The sequence below is a fragment of the Alosa sapidissima genome, chromosome 15 (assembly GCF_018492685.1).
Source record: "Alosa sapidissima isolate fAloSap1 chromosome 15, fAloSap1.pri, whole genome shotgun sequence".
NCBI lineage: Eukaryota > Metazoa > Chordata > Actinopteri > Clupeiformes > Clupeidae > Alosa > Alosa sapidissima.
In genome coordinates, this window is record NC_055971.1 from 35,265,253 (window position 1) to 35,287,717 (window position 22,465).

Below are 22,465 nucleotides of genomic sequence, written 5' to 3' on the forward strand. Positions count from 1 at the left end.
CACACACACACACACACACACACTGGCATGGAGACCACCTACACTATACATCCAAGTATATGTAAATATGGTATTAGAGCATTTGCATTGGTATTCAGATTTGATAGCCAGTTCATTTTGAACAGTCTTATTTGTGTGTATTGTACTTTTTACACACACACACACACACACATACACACACACACACACACACACTTGATGGCAGGCTAAACTGAGACTGGTGAAGGGCTTTGTTAAAGTTGTAATGAAAATTGAGAAGAAATTTAAGAACTTTGTTTTCAAGAATCTCATTTGTTCTCAAGTTAAATCATAAGAAAGTTAGAGGGGGAAGGTCTGAGAGAGCTGTATTTCTAAATAAATCATGTTCAACACATACACACACATGAGAGAGCTGTTTTTCTAAATAAATCATGTTCAACACATACGCACGTCTGATAGAGCGGTATTTCTAACGTCTGAGAGCGGTATTTCAAAATAAATCATGTTCAACGCATACACACGTCTGATAGAGCGGTATTTGTAATGTCCGATAAAGCGGTATTTCTAACGTCTGAGAGAGCGGCATTGCTAACGTCTGAGAGAGCGGTATTTCTAACGTCTGATAGAGCGGTATTTCTAACGTCTGAGAGAGCGGTATTTCTAAATAAATCATGCTCAACACATACACACACATGAGAGAGCTGTTTTTCTAAATAAATCATGTTCAACTCATACGCACGTCTGATAGAGCGGTATTTCTAACGTCTGAGAGCGGTATTTCAAAATAAATCATGTTCAACGCATACACACGTCTGATAGAGCGGTATTTGTAATGTCCGATAAAGCGGTATTTCTAACGTCTGAGAGAGCGGCATTGCTAACGTCTGAGAGAGCGGTATTTCTAACGTCTGATAGAGCGGTATTTCTAACGTCTGAGAGAGCGGTATTTCTAAATAAATCATGCTCAACACATACACACGTCTGATAGAGCAATATTTCTAACGTCTGAGAGAGCGGTATTTCTAAATAAATCATGTTCAACACATACGCACGTCTGATAGAGCAGTATTTCTAACGTCTGAGAGAGCGGTATTTCTAACGTCTGAGAGAGCGGTATTTCTAAATAAATCATGCTCAACACATACACACGTCTGATAGAGCGGTATTTCTAAATAGATCATTTTCAACGCATACACACCCTTGAACGTCGGGAAAACTCCCCAGTAAGCGTTAAGATAGATAGATAGATTAATACTTTTGATCCCTAAGGGGAAATTCAAGACTATTAACATTTAATAATTAACACACGGAAGCATGTGAATGTATAGCTGCATTTAGGGTTGTGAATATGGGCCCAGTGACATTAACACTTCCCCCTGTTGCCATGGTTTCCTAACAGCTGAGAGAAGCAGATATGGTATCCTAGCGGGAGTGGTCGCCGTGGTTCTTCTCCTGCTCTGCGGTTCCGTAATAATTAAAAACAGTCATCGCTCGGGCCTTCAGAACACTGCAGAGAGAGGAACTGAGATGGAAGAGTTAAGGAACTGAGATGGAAGAGTACAGAGAGTCAACACCATAGCCATCACCCCCCCCCTCCCCACACACACACACCAACACACACACACCATAAGAAGAAAGCTGGAGGAGAGGTTGAGAGGGATAGAGCCCCCCCCCCCCCCCCAGACACACACACCATAAGAAGAAAGCACCTATAGGACCCAGCCCAGAATAGGACACCTATGTCCTAGGATTCTAACAGACTTCTACCGTTGTACCATTGAGAGCATACTCACTAACTGCATCTCTGTATGGTATGGCAACTGCAACACTGCTGATCGCAAGGCACTACAAAGAGTAGTGAAATCTTCCCAAAGGACTATTGGCTTCCAACTCCCCTCCATCCACAACACATATCATAAACGCTGTACAAACAAAGCCAAATCCATTGTCAAGGACACCACCCACCCAACCCATGGTCTTTTCAGTCTCTTTCCATCTGGCAGGCGATACAGGAGCCTGCGCTCCCGCACCAGCAGGCTCAGGCTCAGCTTCTTTCCAGAGGCTGCTGAACAAAACCTCACCTCCTGTCTAGGATTCGCATTTTAGCTGTTACTACTGTAGTTTACTTTTTACCTGTTTACATTTACATTCCTACACTGTTTCACCTATGACCTTGCACTGCTAACACCCCATCCTATACATTATATTTATATATATATTATATTCCATAGCCTGCCCATAAACCTGTGCAATATACTGTATATGGGCATTTCATATGTAATTATGAACAATTACGGTAATGCTGTTATTGATCATATCTAATTCTGAACAATTGAATTAATGTTTTAATTGATCATATGTAATTCTGAACAATTACGGTAATGCTGTTATTGATCATATCTAATTCTGAACAATTGAATTAATGTTTTAATTGATCATATGTAATTCTGAACATTATGAGCAATTGTTTTGGTGCTGTTATTGTTATTTAAAAGGGCTTGGTATAGCTGATATAGCTGGTGTGTAGTTGGTGTATAGTTGGTTGTGTGTATGTATGTATGTATGTGTGTATATATATATATATATATATATATATATATATATATATATATATATATATATATATATATATATATGTCTATAATGGTTGTTTCTATTCACTGTCTCATACTCTCACACACACACACCACATTACACTTTTTGTAAACATGATATTTATAAACATGATAATAATGATTAAAATGATGAATATGTATAAACTTCAGACGCATGTTACAGTCAAAACATATTTGTTTATGGCTTTTTTATTTCTCTCTTTTAACACAAATAATGACATAATGCCATCGTTTTACCATTCACAATGTTTCTTAGACATAATGCCTTCCTTTTACCATTGACAATGTTTCTTATGGCGGCCTTATATTGTACGATTTTGGTCTGTTTTCACAGTCAGCGACAAAATTTCCAATGTCGGACAAAAATCATGGATGTTGTACTGGAATCGCGGTGCGCACCCGTGAACTAGATCATTTAGTGTAAGGTGAAGTTAGTGTAAGCGATTTTAAGTCAGTTGGAGTCAGTCTTTTTCTAGTATTGCCGTTACGACAATATCAAACGTGTTTGATATTATCGCAAGTCTTTTTAGTTGTGGCTCATGCAAATAGTGACGTAAACAATATAAAAAACAATTGTGACCTCTCCAACACCAAACAGGAAGGGGCAAAGTTGTAGTCTATATGATTATTTGTTATTTCATTTCTTATAAATTATTAGTCGGCTATTCCACGTGACACTATATCTGTTAGGGATGTCACACATGAAACAATGTTGCAGAAACACGAAAAAATGACTTTGATATGAGTAGGCTATCATATGAGTTCCTATTGATATGTAGTGCACGATGGACATAATTTAAAGGAATCTAGTAGCAGTCTTGTAAATAGCCTGACCCTGCATGATCCCTAGTTGTTGCAAAATCATAGTCTGTGACTCAACAACTCTTATCACTTGTCTTTAGATGTGAGAGGACCAAAGACTGTAGTCTTTCAAAAATCTTTTCCAAATCTTTGCAGTCTTCATTTTACCATTGGCAATGTTTCTTAGACATAATGCCATGCTTTTACCATTGACAATGTTTCTAATGACATCGTGACATCCTTTTACCATTGACAAAGTTTTGTTACTGCCAACTCGTGAACAGATCGCAACATAAAGGGAGACAACAACAGGTTCAAATTAAACCATTTATTAAGATCGATTAATACCAACATTAGCAAACTAAACTAATAGAGGAAATGAGTGTTGGAAGTGTGTGTGTGTGCGTGAATGCAAATGGTGTATCATTATTAGCATGTAAGATGAATAAATGGAAGCCATCATTTTCCTGTTGATAATGTTTCTAATGACATCTTGACATCCTTTTTACTGTTGATAATGTTTTTAATGACATCATGACATAGTGACATCCTTTTCCCATTGACAATGTTTCTAATGACATCATAAAATAGTGACATCTTTTTCCCATTGACAATGTTTCTAATGACATCATGACATAATGCAATCCTTTTCCCATTGATAATGTTTCTAATGACATCATGACATCCTTTTCCTGTTGATAATGTTTCTAATGACATCCGTTTCCCATTGACAATGTTTCTAATGACATCATGACATCCTTTCCCCCTTTGATAATGTTTCTAATGACATCATGACATAGTGACATCCTTTTTCCATTGACAGTGTATCTAATGACATCATGACATCCTTTCCCCCTTTGATAATGTTTCTAATGACATCATGACATAGTGACATCCTTTTCCCACTGACAATGTATGTAATGACATCCTTTCCCTGTTGATAATGTTTCGAATGACATCATGACATCCTTTTCCTGTTGAAAATGTTTCTAATGACATCATGACATCCTTTCCCTGTTGATAATGTTTCTAATGACATCATGACATCCTTTTCCTGTCGATAATATTGGAATATCACCCCACATGCTGCCAAGCTAAACGGCCAATCTCACAGATGGTTCCAATACAACATAAAGGGCTTCTCTCTTTCACACACACACACTCAGATTCACAAACACACATCCACACCATTATTCTCTATTGAACTACTTAAGAAGTACTCATCACACGTATCACATGAAAGAGCCTTTTATCTGCTTTTAAACGGCGGTAATTAGCTGCTATTTGCTGTGATGAACGGTTCGCGGGAAAAATAACAAATTAAAATTGAATTATTCTCTGCCCCCATCTCCACATCCATTCACAAAGGTGTAATGCATTCCCCTGTATAATTAGCCGTTCCAGAGTGATCCAGTTTTGAAATAAATTGTAGCAAATTTCAACATGGTCTCTTTGGGCTTTAAACGGAGCTGTGCTTACATCGCCCAGATATCTATAAATATTACAACGGAGCTGTGCTTACATCGCCCAGATATCTGTAAATATTAGAATATATCATGAGAGAGAATATATCATGGTTAAGAGTTTGTCAATGTAGCCTTAATGATTTATTTTCACAAAATACTAAGCGTGCATGTATTTAAGTTTCTTAAAACTGAACTGTGCTTAAATTGGTCAATGCATGATTTCATAACAGGCCAAATAGAAAATAAATGTTAAATATAGCCTAGATATCTGTAAATCAAATAAAGTCAGATGATGATTATCAGTATATATATCACAATAATGTATCACAATAATGCCGATAACCGTGATAATTTTGGTTACTATAATCATGATATCACATTTTATACCGTATCTCTAGTGGCTGGTGAGAAAGTTGTGTGGCTGGTAGATTTTGGAATCCACCAGCCACAGTGGAAGGTGGACAAAATATTTAATATACACACACACACACACCGACACACACACTCTCTCACATAGACAGACACACACACACACAGACACACACCATAAATACATGTGTGTAGTGACTCTCTGTTTGGTTTACAGGAAAGACCACATTGGCCCCTGGAACAGGTGAGGCATCTTACTGCAATACACACACACACACACACACAGTATATTACACACACACACAGTATATTACACACACACACACACACACACAGTATATTACACACACACACCATAAATACATGTGTGTAGTGACTCTCTGTTTGGTTTACAGGAAAGACCACATTGGCCCCTGGAACAGGTGAGGCATCTTACTGCAATACACACACACACACACACACACAGTATATTACACACACACACAGTATATTACACACACACACACACACACAGTATATTACACACACACACAGTATATTACACACACACATAGTCACTCACACCATAAAGAGTCACACCATTTCAGGAGACAACGAACGACCACGCAACAGTGCAGGTGAGACATTTTACTGAAACACACACACACACCCATGCACACTAGAGCTGTCAATGAATATTCTAAATTCGAATATATATTCTAATAGTTTTAAAAAACAGAATTTTGAAGGTGAAGATTAATATTCGAATGTGGAAAAACACGCCTGGTAGCAAAGGCGCGGCTGTCTGCTATGCGAATGGGTCACGGTCACGGGAGGTCACGGGAGTCGCACAGCGTCACTGCTGAAAGTTGACTTACATGGAAGATGGAAGAAATCACTCCTCTACCTTTGCTGAAATCACTCCTCTACCTTTGCTGCCTCCATCCTTTCTGTTTTTGTTGTGTAAAAAAATGTTGTATATATGATGGCATTGAAGTCTTGAGTTAGTGAATTGGCTACCATTCTTTCCCTTTGGAATAGCTAGATAGATAGATAGATAGATAGTTAGATAGTTAGTGAATTGGTCATTCTTTCCCTTTGGAATAGCTAGATAGATAGATAGATAGATAGATAGATAGATAGATAGTTAGTGAATTGGCCATTCTTTCCCTTTGGAATAGCTAGATAGATAGCTAGATAGATAGATAGATAGATAGATAGTTAGTGAATTGGCCATTCTTTCCCTTTGGAATAGCTGCGTACCTGCAGGCAAGAGAGGGAAAGAGTGTGTGCAAGTGAGCGAGAGTGAGGTCTGCGGTCTTAGCCATTAGTTGATTTACTTTTTTTGTGTAGGTAATGCCGATGTTGTCAAATATGTTTAAACTTAAAGGAACCATATGTAAGATTGTGGCCAACACTGGTACTGCAATCACTTTCAAATTACTGTAAAGCGGTGTATCCCCTCCCCCTCCCCCCTGACTCGAGGTTGCCAACCCGGATGCCGAAACACTACTGACTTTGTGATTAGTAGATAGGTAGAGGGTGGCGCATCAGGCCAAAACACAACACAACATGACATGAGAAAACACAACATCAACATCAGTTGAGGGCTGCAACTTCGCTTTTTAAATGACAATAGCCTGGCCGGACTACTGTTGTCAGTGATATTATTTGAAAGTATTTGAAATGAACATGATTTCTTAACCCTCTAACCGCCCATGTCACAATATTGCGACAAGCATCATTACTGAATAAAACAGACGATAGACGCGAGTACAGTGTAAAATCTCATTTGTACTCTTGACCACTAGTTGGCAGACACCCAGACCTTCGATTCAAGCTCAACCTTTTTTTTCAAAGTTTTCAGGAAGCTCGCTAAAAACACGCGAGAAACACACAAAGAAGACGTGCATTTCCTCCATAACGTGGAAACGATGCGGGCCATAGTTTTGCACAAATTGAAGCAGAAATACACCAAATGTTGAAAAAAAAATTCACGTGTGATGAAGTCTTGGATCCGTTGTGAAGGAGAATATCTGCCTTTTGGAGAATATGATTGATCGCCTATTGACTGATCGTCACGGAGCGTCTGTGAATGGAGGTGCGTCTTTTTCAACAGTGTCCACTAAGCATACCATGCTTATTTCGACCCTCTGCCCAACATAGCTGGAGGTGCCAGTGACAATAGTGATGATAGTGTCCGTAATGGACGTGGTATAGACAGCAGGGGTTGTAAAAATAGGGCTCTGAAGAACTTCGCGATATGACACTGACACTGAAGTCACGCGCGATATGGAACTGATTTGACCAGGCTACTTTATTGTATGGTAGCATAGGGTTTGTGATTATAGTAGTAGGTTACTATTGTTGGTTTACATGTGACTGTTTTCCTGTTCATTTGTTATGTTGGTGAAATGACAAAAAAAGAAAGTAAAACTGCTCAAATATGTTCAACATCTAGTATTTACTGAAATGTGCAAAATTCACGGTGGTTGCCATCCAGTGACGTCATAATATGCAAATTAGATGAGTAAATTTACCCCGTTCATAAACTTCTGGTCATACTCAATGATTTTCACATTTACAGTAGGACTTTATCTCTGACCACTTGCAAGCCATGGCCTTTTGAAATTTTGATGTAAAAATCCAATTTAACCCTGGCGGCTAAATTAATGTCTAGTGATATATCAGGGCCATTTTATGATTAATTGAAATACATTATTTACATATGGTTCCTTTAAATAAATATATCTCTTTGTATTAATTTGTCCTGCTATTGATGTAATGTGCGTCATTGACAAAATGCGGAACCAGATGTTCGAATAGTTCGAATATATGTGTTTTTTTAGAGGGAATATTCATTTTCATACACACTACGGTGAGTGGGAGACTAACAAGCCCCAAACTGCGACCACACAACTACTCCCACATGTGGAATCTGCAGATTAACCAACATTATTTTTCAACGTTATTATTATTATTATTATTTTTAATAAAGATGGAGCAAGTCTGCCACTGCAGGCCAATGTGTGTGTGTGTCTGGCGGGGGGGGGGGGTCTAGGAGTGATTTGTCAACTGGGTTTAACTTCTCTGCGCATGTAATAGGACGTATAGCCTTATATCCCTCCCTGTTTATAATATAAATGTGCTGATGGTATACTTGTACTATTTTAGTACTTCTTCGGACTAAATTGGCCCACTTTCAGTTTATGGGCCCTATTATGACAGAGTGTGTTGAGCCTATAGAAATAGTATACGTTAAGTATTTCTAAGGTGTAAAAGTAGTCATGTTTAGGTGTACTCAAAGTGAACTTATAGGTGTTCTGTTAGTGTACTAATGGTAAATAGACTGCATTTATATAGCGCTTTTCCACTCCTCCGAGCACTCAAAGCACTTTACACACCCTCAGATAATAGCGTTAGCAAGTTTTCCACTCCTCCGAGCACTCAAAGCACTTTACACACTCTCAGATAATAGCGTTAGCAAGTTTTCCACTCCTCCGAGCACTCAAAGCACTTTACACACTCTCAGATAATAGCGTTAGCAAGTTTTCCACTCCTCCGAGCACTCAAAGCACTTTACACACTCTCAGATAATAGCGTTAGCAAGTTAGCTAGCTACCCTCCACTACCAGATAACAGTGTTAGCAACTTAACATTACCCGCCACTGCCAGATGACAATGGTGACTGATTGTTGACCGGTCAGTCTCGCTTCAACGCATACACCACTGAACGTCGGGAAAACCCACCAGCAACGCACGGAAGTATGTGAATGTACCATTAGGGTTGTGAATATGGGCCCAGAGACATTAACACTTACCTCTGTTGCCATGGTTTCCTAGCTGCAGAGGGAAGCAGAACTGGGGTCGTAGCGGGAGTGGTCGTCGGGGTTCTGGTTCTGGTTCTGCTCTGCGGTGCCGTCATACTTGCCGTACACTGTTGTTGGGTTCATCAAAGAACTGCAGAGCCCCCACCTGCATTGGACTTGTCTGAGTTGCAAAGTTTACAAGCAGCCTCAAGCGACCGCCCCCCCCCCCCCCACACATTAACATGAACATTAACACACACGCACCATAGTCTCATATCACCCCACACACACACACACACACACACATTAACATGAACATTAACACACACACACCATAGTCTCAAATCAACTCCCAACCCCCCATACTCTCACATACATACACACACACACACCATAGTTTAATATGAACATTAACACACACACCATAGCCTCATATCACCCCCCCCCACACACACACACACACACACACACACACATTAACATGAACATTAACACACACACACCATAGCCTCATATCACCCCACACACACACACACATTAACATGAACATTAACACACACACACACCATAGCCTCATATCACCCCACACACACACACACACACACATTAACATGAACATTAACACACACACACACACCATAGTCGCAAATCATCCCCCAACCCCCCATACTCTCACATATATACACACACACACACACACCATAGTTTCATATGAAGACACACCCCACACCATAGTCTCATATCAACACACACACACACCCTGGTCTCATATCACCCCCCCACCCCACCCCTAACCCCCCCCACACACACACACCCTAGTCTCATATCAACGCCTGACAGACATGATCACACGTGCCATCTACTGTTGTGTTTATTTACTGATTGTTGTTGTTAAAGTGTAACTCCAGAGTACAAACAACCAAACAACCTAGAGTCTATTTACGGCAGTCTATTACTTTTCATTTAGAGCAAAATTTGCTTTGTCCAGATACAGGCCTTGTTAAAACCTTGCTGTACACTTTCAAAGTTTACAATACTTCTTTTTGTCTGTAGAGAACCTCACCACACTACCACAGAAGAGTCATTATATTTTGAGCAGTGTCAGTGGTATAAAATAGTGTCAGTGGTGTACTAGTGTCAGAGGTGTAATAGTGTCGGTGGTATTTGTACTACACGACTGTTGGGCAGCTGGGGCCTACTGGTTAGCACTTCGGACTTGTAACCGGAGGTTTGCTGACCAGTAGGCATGGCTGAAGTGCCCTTGAGCAAGGCACCTAACCCCTCACTGCTCCCCGAGCACCGCTGTTGATGCAGGCAGCTCACTGCGCCGGGATTAGAGTGTGCTTCACCTCACTGTGTGTTCACTGTGTGCTGAGTGTGTTTCACTAATTCACGGATTGGGATAAAAGCAGAGACCAAATTTCCCTCACGGGATCAAAAGAGTATATATACTTATACTTACTCTAGAGTTACACTTTAAGGTAATAACAGCTGCTCCCAAATCACTGCATGTGCTGTTGTTGTTTATGAGTTATACTTGTTTGTTTTGTGTATTGTCCTGTTGTTTGTTATGAGTTATAATTATTTGTTTTTTGTGTTGTGCTGTTGTTGTTTATGAGTTATAATTGTTTGTTTTGTGTATTGTCCTGTTGTTTGTTATGAGTTTTAAGTGTTTGTTTTGTGCATTGTACATCGGTGATGTTTTGTGTGTTGTTTTGTGCATTGTTTTGTGCATTTTGTATGTTGATAATGTATAGACATTGATTGCAGGTTGTTTTGTTTATTACGAGTCACTGTTTGTTTTGTGTATTATATAGTGGCAAGAAAAAGTTCAATGCAAATCAAACCAGCTAATAGGCTAACTGAAATAAAACCATGCCAATCTATAGGTATGGTGAAGGGTATGTGATGTGGGGCTATTTTAATTCCAAAGGCCAAGGGAACTTTCAGGATGCATAGTATCCTGGATCCATGAAATAACTGGCCTTTAAAAATAAAAATCTGCCCGTCTCTATGGGAAAATCTGCCTTCCTCTATGGAGAATTTAGCATAGGGGTTCATATACTTATGCCTCCTGTATTTAAAGAAGAACATTTATTTATTTATGATACATTATTCATTCACAAAGAAAACTGTTGTTCTTAAAGGTTGGATTTTTCCTCATTTTTTTTTTTAAGATCGATTTCCAAAAGAATAAAAATTTTTTAGTCCTCTTTTTAGTCAACTTTAGCGTTTTCTTACCACTATATGTGGTCATTGATTCAATATTGTTATGTATATTATGTGTTTTCTTGATTCTATGTTGTCTTGTGTGTTATTGATTAGGGCTGCGATACAGAATTAATTAGTTATCAACTATTAAGTTATTTGGCAACTGTTTTATTAATCAGTTTGTAATATTTAAGGGCAATCTACCCAATCTACATACCTCAGAATGCTTTGATTGAACATGGCACTTCTTCAACTTTAATATTTTTATTTACTCCTCTACGACAGTAAAAATAAATACATTTTGGTGTTAGACAAGTGCTATTTCCATAAAAAAAGTCCTTATATATATATATGGCTGTAGAGTTGGGAATAGGACTTTTTATCATAAGTAACATATGCTGAATCCAACCAGCCCTGTTCCCAAGCAGTTTTGGGCACTTTCTTCGGGCAGGCATCATTTTATCATGTAAATAAATTAATATTGTTCACATGTGTGCATGTCAGAAATCTCCCTTGGGCAATAAATCAAAAGTTAAGGCTATGGAAAAAATTAAAATGCAAAAAAAATCTATTATGCTAATTGTCCTAATTATCACTAGCCTCATGAACCATACTCTTGACTATGTTTTGCTACGCTCCTCTTTGCCAAAGAGTCTGGCCTGGCTTCATTGGCAAACATTTTCCTGGTGGATGGACACGTATTTGAAGTTTAAAATCATTGGAGTTCCTTTGAACCAATCACTAACAAGCGTTAACAAGCTAGCATCATAGCATTGATTACAAATGGGAAAGATGGCCAGAAGTGACATGTTTCATTAGATTAGATCATTTTAGATTAGATGAGATTCAACTTTATTGTTTCTGCCTATGTTCCCAGGGTCCATGATCTCCTGTTCAGTTTCCTGCTCAAAACACATTGAGCTGGGGAATATAGGGCCCAGGGAACATAGGACCCTTTTTCATGTTCCCATTATCTACCATGTTAATCTGGGGAACATAGGAGGCTGGGAACATATGGATGACCCCTAGTAACAGTGATGTGTTGGACAACTGGTGATCCGGCAGAGCAGTTGCCATACCATAATAACCCTAACCATACCATACTAGCCCTAACCATACCATACTAGCCTAGTGTTAATTTCGTCAGACGAGACGAGAGGAAATATGTTCGTCAACGACCTTTTTTTTCATGACTAAGACGAGACGATGACGAGACGTCAGTAATGAAACACTGACTAAGATGCATTATTGTTGACGAAAAAAGACGAGACTAAAATGTTTTGCATGAAATAAAAACTAAGATAAAATCTCCCTTCATGTTCGTCTATAAAATGAGAAGACAGAATATCTAGCTGTTACGTTTTCAAAATATTCCAAATGAGTTCATACGCAACAGCTTTCCTGTAGGCTAGTCTACGTGCTGCTGCTGCAACCCTGTGGCTGCAACACGAAACTACATGGAACAAGAACACTGGAGATTTCTGCCAGAGTTAGCAAGCTAACTACCTAAGCTTTATGCCACAATGCTACATACCCAGAAGTTGACGCTTCTCTCATACAAATTAACATCCCCCAGAATGTCCATACGAAAATGTTCAGCATGTAATGTCAACTATTCATCTAGTTAGACTGATGATGCAAAGTTTGCTAGCAAGTAAGCTAATATAGAAATTTCGCTAGCAAGTTAGCTATGGCTAAGATGGAGAGTCTGTTTGGGGAATGTGTTGTGTTTGGGCGCATATCGCCATCTAGCGAGGCGGAGTAAAACATTAATAGTTTGGCCTACGACAGTGTTTCTCAAACTATTTCAGTTTCAGGACCACTTAACTAACCCTAGCTAAAAAAAAAAAAAAAAGATTAGACCTACTTCAACAGTAGCCTATTATTAGTCTATAGGCCTACTCACTGAACCACCTTGCTTATTGTCTTTGCACTTTGCTTATTGTGTCAGAGGATTCATTCTGTATGATTTAAACTGGCATATCTTACATAGACAGTGTTGCAGAACTGTTTGGATATAACTACAAGTTATTTGGCAAACAACTCATTTATATTATATTTTACCACGTCTGCTCGCGGACCACTTGGGATAGCTTGCGGACCACCAGTGATCCCCGGACCACACTTTGATAAACACTGGTCTACGAATATGACAGTGGTCCAGTCAAATCTTTTACTGTCTATGGTCAAATCCCAGCCGAGCTATAACTGTAGCTCGACTTACCTGTGCATGTAAACATACTGACTGACAAAAAATCAGAATGAGTAATTATAACAGACGAGTAGCCCTGTGGACACACAATATTGTTGGAAAATTGAGATGTGTGAAACACTATTTGACTCAAATGGTAATCAGAAATAATTTGTTATAAAAAAAAAAGACTAAAATGTGTTGACTAAAACTGACTAAGACTAAGATACCTTTAGTTTTCTTTTGACTAAAACTAGACTAAAATGACGAGACTTTTAGTCAACTAAAACTTGACTAACAAAAATGATATTTGAATGACCAAATATGACAAAGACTAAAAAGGACATTTCGTCACAAGACTAAGACTATGACTAAATTAAAAATAGGTGACAAAATTAACACTATACTAGCCCTAAACATACTAACCCTAACCATACCATACCAACCCTAACCATACTAACCCTAACCATATCAACTCTAACCCATACTAACCCTAACCATACTAACCCTAATCATACCATACTAACCCTAATCATACCATACTAACCCTAACCATACTAACCCTAATCATACCATACTAACCCTAACCATACTAACCCTAACCATATCAACTCTAACCCATACTAACCCTAACCATACTAACCCTAATCATACCATACTAACCCTAACCATACTAACCCTAATCATACCATACTAACCCTAACCATACTAACCCTAACCATATCAACTCTAACCCATACTAACCCTAACCATACTAACCCTAACCATACCATACTAACCCTAATCATACCATACTAACCCTAACCATACTAACCCTAACCATATCAACTCTAACCCATACTAACCCTAACCATACTAACCCTAATCATACCATACTAACCCTAATCATACCATACTAACCCTAACCATACTAACCCATACTAACCCTAACCATACTAACCCATACTAACCCTAACCATATCAACTCTAACCCATACTAACCCTAACCATACTAACCCATACTAACCCTAACCATATCAACTCTAACCCATACTAACACTAACCATACTAACCCATACTAACCCTAACCATACTAACCCATACTAACCCTAACCATACTAACCCTAATCATATCAACTCTAACCCATACTAACCCTAACCATACCATACTAACCCTAACCATACTAACCCTAACCATATCAACTCTAACCCATACTAACCCTAACCATACTAACCCTAATCATACCATACTAACCCTAACCATACCATGTACTAGCTTTTGATTTCCCGAAGTCCACAATAAGCTCTTTGGTCTTCTTGGTGTTTGGAGCCAGGTTGTCGTTGGTGCTGGACCTCCTCCCTGTAGGCCGTCTCTTCATTGTTCCTGATGAGACCAATCACTGCAGTGTCGTCTGTAAACTTGACAATGATGTTAGAGCCATGTACAGGTGTGCAGTCATAGGGAGTAGAGGAGAGGGCTCAGCACACGCCGGTGTTCAGGGTGAGGGTTGAGTAGGTGCGGTTATCTAACTTAACAGACTGCGGCCTGTTGGTTAGGAAGTCCAGAATCCAGTTACAGAGGGAGGTATTGTTGCCCAGTTCACTGAGTTTGGTGATCAGTTTGGAGGGGATGATGGTGTTGACTGCTGAACTAAAGTCAATGAACAGCATTCTCACATAGGTGTTGCTATTGTCAAGGTGGGACAAGCCAGAGTGAAGTGCCGTAGAGATACCATCCTCCGTGCTCCTGTTCTGACGGAAGGTGAATTGGAAGGGGTCCAACTAAGTTACCATAACCTCCCATGTAAAAGTGTTTAACAGCCAATTATCTCATCTTAGTTGTAGGGAATACGTTCGTATTTCAAGTGATAGAATTAAGGCGAGACATGGCAGGTGAAAACATCGTTTTTTCATGCACTGGTCAATTTCGCGATTTTGGGCTAATTTGCTACCTTAGCATGTATTCTTTCACACTACTACAACAACAAAGTCCGATTTACACATTTAGGTGTTTATTTCATTACATTTTGTCTACTCGCGCCTGTATATTTTTCCTAAATTCACCAAAAGTTAGTCTTCTAACGTTTCATGCTCTACCGCGACCGTGATACAAAACATATCATGTGTAGTACCGTTGGAAAGCTCTGTTTTTCCTGCATGACGTTGTGCTATCCAAATATGGACACTTCCTTTGTAACCGCAACCAATCGCGAAAGTTCAAAGGCGAGTCTAGGCTGAGAACGGAATCGCTTGGCTGTGTTCCAAGGCTGTTTTCTCAAATTGAGTTTTTCTCATTTTCCAGTAGAAACATCTCAGCCTATGTAGCACCTATGTACACCAAACTTTCCAGTTATACACTTAGCAGTATTCTGAAGATATTTACCAAGGAATTTGTTAATAAATCATTCCTGGCCCGATTTATGTGATATTTTAATCAAAAATATATGCCAAAAATTCCAAATTTGGATTCCAGTTTCTTCCAGTAGCAGCAACTGGAATCCATGCATTTCCACTGAATTATTTTTGGAATCTGATCCCTTATCATACCTGTTCATTCTTATTAGTTGCTCGACTTATCGTGACTAAATTCAAGATGGCTGCAAACGTTAAACTTCGTGAAGATACTGTCTGTATAAATCGTCTTGTAAGTAAACTACCAGTACTTTTTCAAAGTTCTCAATGTCTCGTTTTAAATGTCAGGGCCCTCGGAAGTCTACCAATGAAGTGTGGAGATACATTGAGCCTCGTAAATGGGTGTAAAACAGTGATTTATTTGCATGGCTAGCCCGATGCCGAAGCACCACTATTGAAAAAGCTGTTGGTAGCATCGGCTAACTAGCGCCAGATTTTGGAGTGCAGGGGACAAGCCGAGATGGGCTATGAGACATACGTTCACACTCGGTATCATGTTTCAATACACTTTAGGTCAATATCACACCGGAATTCTCCTTTAATGCCGAAGAATTTGAAGGCTATTTATTTGAGCCAGAATATTCTGCAGATGAAATAAGGCAACGGAGGGAACAACAGCAGGCAGCTCTGGATAGTAGCAGTAACGTTAACGCCATCGTTGCAGCTGACCGTCCTCGAGTTGACAGCAGTTGGTGGTGCTCTTGTCAACATTGCCCACCACAACCAACAGAAGTGGAGCCACTTTGTTGTCAGGAGTGGGACCGCGGTCAGTTTTTGCTGAGAGAGGCAGATGAGATGGGGGACGCATCCGAGCTGTCCTGCCTAACCCAACACAGCAGCTTTTGTGCTCATCTGGACAGAGGGGTCCTGGAAACGTTTTTCCACTTCATTAATTGGAGGAAAAAGAGAAGATCACAGGGCCCAGGAGGACAAATGTCAAACAGACAAGTAAGTTAATCATATTTCTGTTTTTCTGTACGTTATGTCTGCTGGTTGCTAATAGGTAGCGTAATGTAGCTGCTAAGCCTATAACAAAACAACACCAGAGTAGACTAGTGCTACAGTCAAAGATCCTTGATTACTAGCTCCGCTTGAACCCTCTCTGCTACAGTCACTGCATGTTCTGAAACGGAGGCGGTTACAGGGCTACCATCTCTAATTTTTGATATGAAATGGAATTCAGCTAGTAAATGTGCTAGGAAGCCATTTAATTTATCTTATTTTCTTCTAACCAGTTTCGTTTGGTTGGCTATCGTATCCTTCTGGAATGGGTGCTAAGAGGCGAGCGTTTGGGGAAGCACAACCGAGCAGTACTCCCCGCCTGCCTCGTTGATGTTGTAAGGCAGCGGTATGCGTCCCCTGACGGCCAATACACTGGGTTCCTCGAGGTGAGAGAGGCAGCAGAAGGAATCGAGTAGACTACTACTCAACAAATGTAAATAGTTCTGGGTGCTCTTAATAAACATTTATTTTGTTCTTCGACCCTGTGTTTTTTTTTAATACACTTACCTGAATACACATAGCCAAGCTATTTCTTGATCATAACCTCACAAATGCACAGTCTAGTAATTATACATGTCTAGTCATTTTTAGCCCCACATGTAACAGTGACACACATTCTGCCATAGCAAACTTTGGGTTGCAGGAATTCACATTCACCTTTGGATTTGTGCTACATACAATTATTAGAAAATGTGGACACGTTTATATCTAGGACAAATGATTGTAAGCCAAAGCCATTTCACTCGTGTAAATAAACATGACTGTAATCCTAAGCCATTTTCACTTCTGTAAGCATATGTGAAACATATTGCCTAATTGAATAAATATTTAACTCGATATAACAATACTAGCTGTTGTGAAAGTAATGACACAGGCCACTGATGCATTAGCAAACTGTAATGAGAGAAGACTTTTTTTATAGTACAGATACAGTAAAAAAGTACAGAAAGTACAGATACAATATAAATAGACACTGACACTGAGTTACTCATTTAGCAAAACGACTCTTGTGTTTCCGGGCAGCATCATCTTTGGATGGTTTGGGGAGTGTTCCTATGTTAGCAGGCAGGTCAGGTTTTAGAAGAGTTGTGTCCCTGAAGATGACTGTAGGATCATTCCTCCTCTCCAACAGCAACTGCATCAATTTTGTTCTAAAGTTGACTGTGTTTTGCTGATACCTCTTTCTTGTGACCCATTCTTTTGAACGCTTGCTCCATTCTTGAACGATCACAGGTTTTCCTGTAAGATATGAAAGGATTATTTGAGCAATTATAGTCTGTTTAATATATATATATATTCACACACACAAATGAAATTCTAACACTGACCTTCTGAGTCCAGCTTTGGTTTCTGAGTCAGGTTCTCATTGTGATGCATGATGGCCAAGTTTGATCTCTGCTTCATACTCTGGTAGGAAAAGCACTGTCTCTTTGGAGCATATTTCAAGAGGGAACTGTGGAATACTTCCAAGGCACCTGGTTGTTCAGCAGAGATGTAATATTACCTTTACTGTCAACAAATAAAAGGGTGCCCTGACTCATCCTTGAAAGAGATTAGGTGAAATCAAACTACAACAAAAATACATTAGTGCTGTCCATAGCATTGGGGAAGCTGGTACATGTTTAATGCCTGTTTCCATCTACTGTAGATAACTATATTCCATCTACACTGTTAATAAGACAGACTCACCTCTTCTGGCCCACATAATTTAGGATGTTGCATATCAATCCAAAATTACTGGTTGAATTTCTTACAATCTGACTCATCATTACAAATATCTCCCATCCACTGCATCAAATTATAAACCCTTAAAAATAGCAAACCTTGCTACGTCAATGTTTATAAGGGATGGTTACACCCCTTAGACAAGTGAGGGAGGAAGCTAGAGTATCGAACGACTGTGACAAAATTCAGCAGACAAAACCACTGACCTGTGTGTTTGAAACGCCCCATGTTTTCTAGGTCCTTCTGGAGTGTTGTGTTCAGGACTATTCTAGCCAGCTCTTGATATGCTTCACTGTCCTTACACAGCCACATTTTTTTCTCCCGGTCTTCATCGGTGAGAGGTGGGTGATGACAGCTACGCTCAGTCCCTCCTTCAGTCCATGTATGTTCGTCGATTATGTGGTGCAGAATTGAATTCCCCGTCGACTTCAGTGTCTTATAAGAATAAATATAACAAAACATTTTCAAGAACGTGGCCAAACACTATGTACAGTTTAGTCTTGCCAATGAGATGGGACTACTGAGATAAGCTACTCAGATTGGATGACATTTCCATAGTGAGGCAGTACAGAAGACCTTAAAGTGGTCTACATACCTCTACATTTCCTTCTGCCTTGGCAGCAGAGTACCAGAGATGGTTCCGGACTGAGCGGATCCAAGGTTTCAATGCTGCACATCCCCTCTTCTTGGACTTGGATATCTGGGTAAACACAAGACAATGTTACGCGTAAAAGCATGACCACTTGCAACCAACATCTGGGTACTTTCGCAACCAGGGTAAGCTCATAATGTCAAACAATGTGTTTGAGTGGACATGTAAACAAAGGCACTTTCTTGTCACTTATTGAACTCGTGAAAGGGCTAGGAGTTCAATGGGACATTCCAGAATTAGAGGACATTTTGGCTTTTACACTTCTTAATAAATAAATATTTTCTATTTTATCATTTTATGTTGAATATTTAAGAAGTATAGGTCATAAACTATTAAATTATATGATTTGTCAAGCTCAGGCATCAACGGTACTTTTTCCACCTCATATGTTTTATTTGCTTTGTACATGTAGTTACGCAACCCTGTTACAAATACAAAATAGCATGAAAAAAGTATATATTTTAAATATTTTTCAGTAAATCCTTTTTCATTCAATAAAGGGAGTCATTTTACACTGAATAGTCATATGATTTCAGGTAAAACTGTTAATATGTATTATATATGTTAATTCGACTAACTATCAAAGGCTTAATTATCTTCAGTTTGAACAGTGACATACAGTTATTTTTAAATAATTCCAGTATCTATTCTCAAATATGCTCAGATACATTGTGCCTATAATCATAAGCTGTTCTAAGGACTATAGATGTAATTTTTTGTGTGATAGCAAAATTACTTATCATTATTTATCCTTATTTTAACAAAAATGTTTTTGTAACAGGGTTGCAAATTGAGTCATAACATCATAAATCTGTAGAAATCCATTAGAAATTCTGATATTAGGCCTATCTATTGCAAATAATCACAAATATCTAACCAAAATTTGTTTATTTTCAGCTCTAATTGAATCTCAACATGAATTGTGGCACACTATGCTGCAATGACGCTGTACTAACAGAAGAAATTCTGGCAATTTATTTAAAATATGTAAATAATGTCTAATTATACAAATACATTTATTTTTATAATTTAACTCAGCATATTTAATCATAAATATATCATAGTTAACAAAAAATACCATGATAACTATGATAATAACCATGTTACTTTAATTAGAGTAACAGGGTTGCGAATTAATGCCAATATAGCATCTACCTTATGAACAGAAGCGAGCTGTGAAATGTAGCTATTTTACCAAGGTGAAGGACCAATGTGGTTATACAAATACAGAAAATAAAAAATTGAATTATTCAACATTAATCTTAAAACATGAGTAACAGGGTTGCGTGGTTAAGCTTTACGTACTCAATTATCCCGAAAAGTTTGAAAATATATTCAAATTGCAAGAGGACACTCACCTTTGGTCTACCCATGTTTTTTGAAAATGATTGGATGATGTCATTTCTTGTTTGTAATATGACATAATATTTTAACCCTTCATCAGCCAGGCAAAAATTGTATTGGTAACAGGGTTGCATGCACATTCGGGGACACAACTTCATGGCACAATAGATAGTATTCAAAATATGTTATAAGCAAAGAAATTATTTTTTACAGATACAATAGATGCATATCCACAAAATACTGCAAAAGATAATATATTAAAGACTTATTTTAGCCGTTCAATTTGGTTTAAAAGTTGGTCATCAGGAGCCGGGGACAGGATAAAAACCCAATTTTAAGGGGTGTTCCAGAACTAATCGGTATTTTTAATCATGTAAAGAAACCACTTTTCCCCAGCAGATTATTATGTTTTGCTTTATGACAGTTTCACTTGCAGGTTATCTGAACATTTATGTTATTTTGTACTTGAGTATTTGAAATATCAGGTGGGGGACACCAAATGTCCTCTAATTCTGGAATGTCCCCAATAACGCAGAAAAGTCGCTTTAACCTGATGCTAAGTGACAAGTGCCTTTGTCTACATGTCCACTCCAACACACTGTTTGACACTATGCACTCATGCTGGTAGTGAAAGTACCCGTCTAAAGTCAGTGATTAAATTGTTGTGTACTGCACATCTAATGTCATGATTTAACCAGGAATGTGGTTAACAGCTATACTGACATACCCATCACAAGATTTAACTTATAGTGGCAGATTGTACTCACTCTTCGCAGTATCAAATTGATGATCGACCTCTTCATATTCCTTGCACATTATTTTCTTGACACTTGTGGAATGATCAGTTGCCAAGACCTCCACATGTAGGCCGTTGTCAAGTAGATGGTCCAATCCGCGCCTGAGGGGAACAGTCTCCATAGCCCCTGAGCTTGTGGTCTCAGTCACCTAAAAAGGGGCATAATAAGAGATAGAAATGACAAAGTTTTAACACATACAAATAAAATATATTCTTCTTCTTCTTCTTATTATTATTATTATTATTATTATTATTATTATTGATTGAATTTTGATTCATGTGACGTACCTGGACCAACTCTGAATGGACAATTTCCCTGCCGGGGTCAGCCATGAAAGTATAAGTTGTGAATTTTGCGTTGAACCCAGGGCTGTCTGACCGGCCATCAGAACAAAGGTGTGGCATTTTTCCATCTTGCTGCTCCATGAGCAACTTGGCCAATACAATACTTCTCTGTAGTTCAAATTCAGCCTGAATGACTGGATGCAAGTAGGAGTTTTGTATGTCATAGAATGTGCTGCTGCTAAAGATCTGAAGATTGATGAGTTTGGCCCACTCTTCCAACTTGGTGAATGTGCTTCCCGTAAATAGTATGGCAGCAGCAAGGAGGAGGTTAGACTGTGGCATTCCACGTTCAGAGGGACATGACGTCCAAGTTCCACTGTGACCTTCTGCACACTCCCACTTGACCCTCATCTGGGACCCAACATAGGACACTTCTCTTTTTTCTATGATGGTGGCACATGTTTGGCAGAATCTGAACAGTTCTAGTACCTTAGTCTCTGAGACTACAACTTTTTTCTCCTGCCAGCTCATCTGTGCAGTTCCCTCGTCTGTGACACTGCTGGCGGAAGAAGTACAGTCTGTGTCTGGTTTGTAGGTGGTTTGTGTGGCTTACTTCTGTAAGTGCTGGGTTTCTTGAAGGTCCAGTGGTTCTCTGCTGCAGAAAGACAACACGTTAACACTACATACCAAAGAAATAAATAAAGGCTACGTACATCTGGGTCAATGACATGATATAGCCTGTCTAAACATTTTTTATTGTTAAAAGAAAGTAATGAATTTAAATCATTGTCCTTTTATTCCATGACACATGATTAGTGTAAATATACTGAATTAAGTATAGTTGTGTTTT

At 38.9% G+C, this 22,465-nt stretch overlaps 1 protein-coding gene and 1 long non-coding RNA gene across 10 annotated transcripts in view; both read left to right on the forward strand.

Annotated features, from left to right (window-relative positions):
* LOC121683726 (ferroxidase HEPHL1-like) overlaps window positions 1-22,465 on the forward strand; it is a 98,080-nt gene that overhangs the window by 73,089 nt on the left and 2,526 nt on the right. Inside the window, exons 19-22 of one of the 9 annotated variants that reach the window (XM_042063490.1) lie at window positions 5,448-5,474; window positions 5,626-5,652; window positions 5,818-5,847; window positions 9,053-9,474. In XM_042063490.1, coding sequence (XP_041919424.1) covers window positions 5,448-5,474; window positions 5,626-5,652; window positions 5,818-5,847; window positions 9,053-9,264 — 296 coding nt within the window. In that variant the 3' untranslated portion in view covers window positions 9,265-9,474. Of the gene's footprint in view, window positions 1-5,447; window positions 5,475-5,625; window positions 5,653-5,817; window positions 5,848-6,485; window positions 6,650-9,052; window positions 9,475-22,465 lie in introns of those variants that run through there. The other 8 variants (XM_042063491.1, XM_042063492.1, XM_042063494.1 and 5 more) reach the window with 8 other exon arrangements.
* On the forward strand, window positions 16,314-17,293 carry LOC121683741. Its single transcript, XR_006022890.1, has 2 exons — window positions 16,314-16,759; window positions 17,047-17,293. It is a non-coding gene; the product is annotated as an uncharacterized LOC121683741 (long non-coding RNA).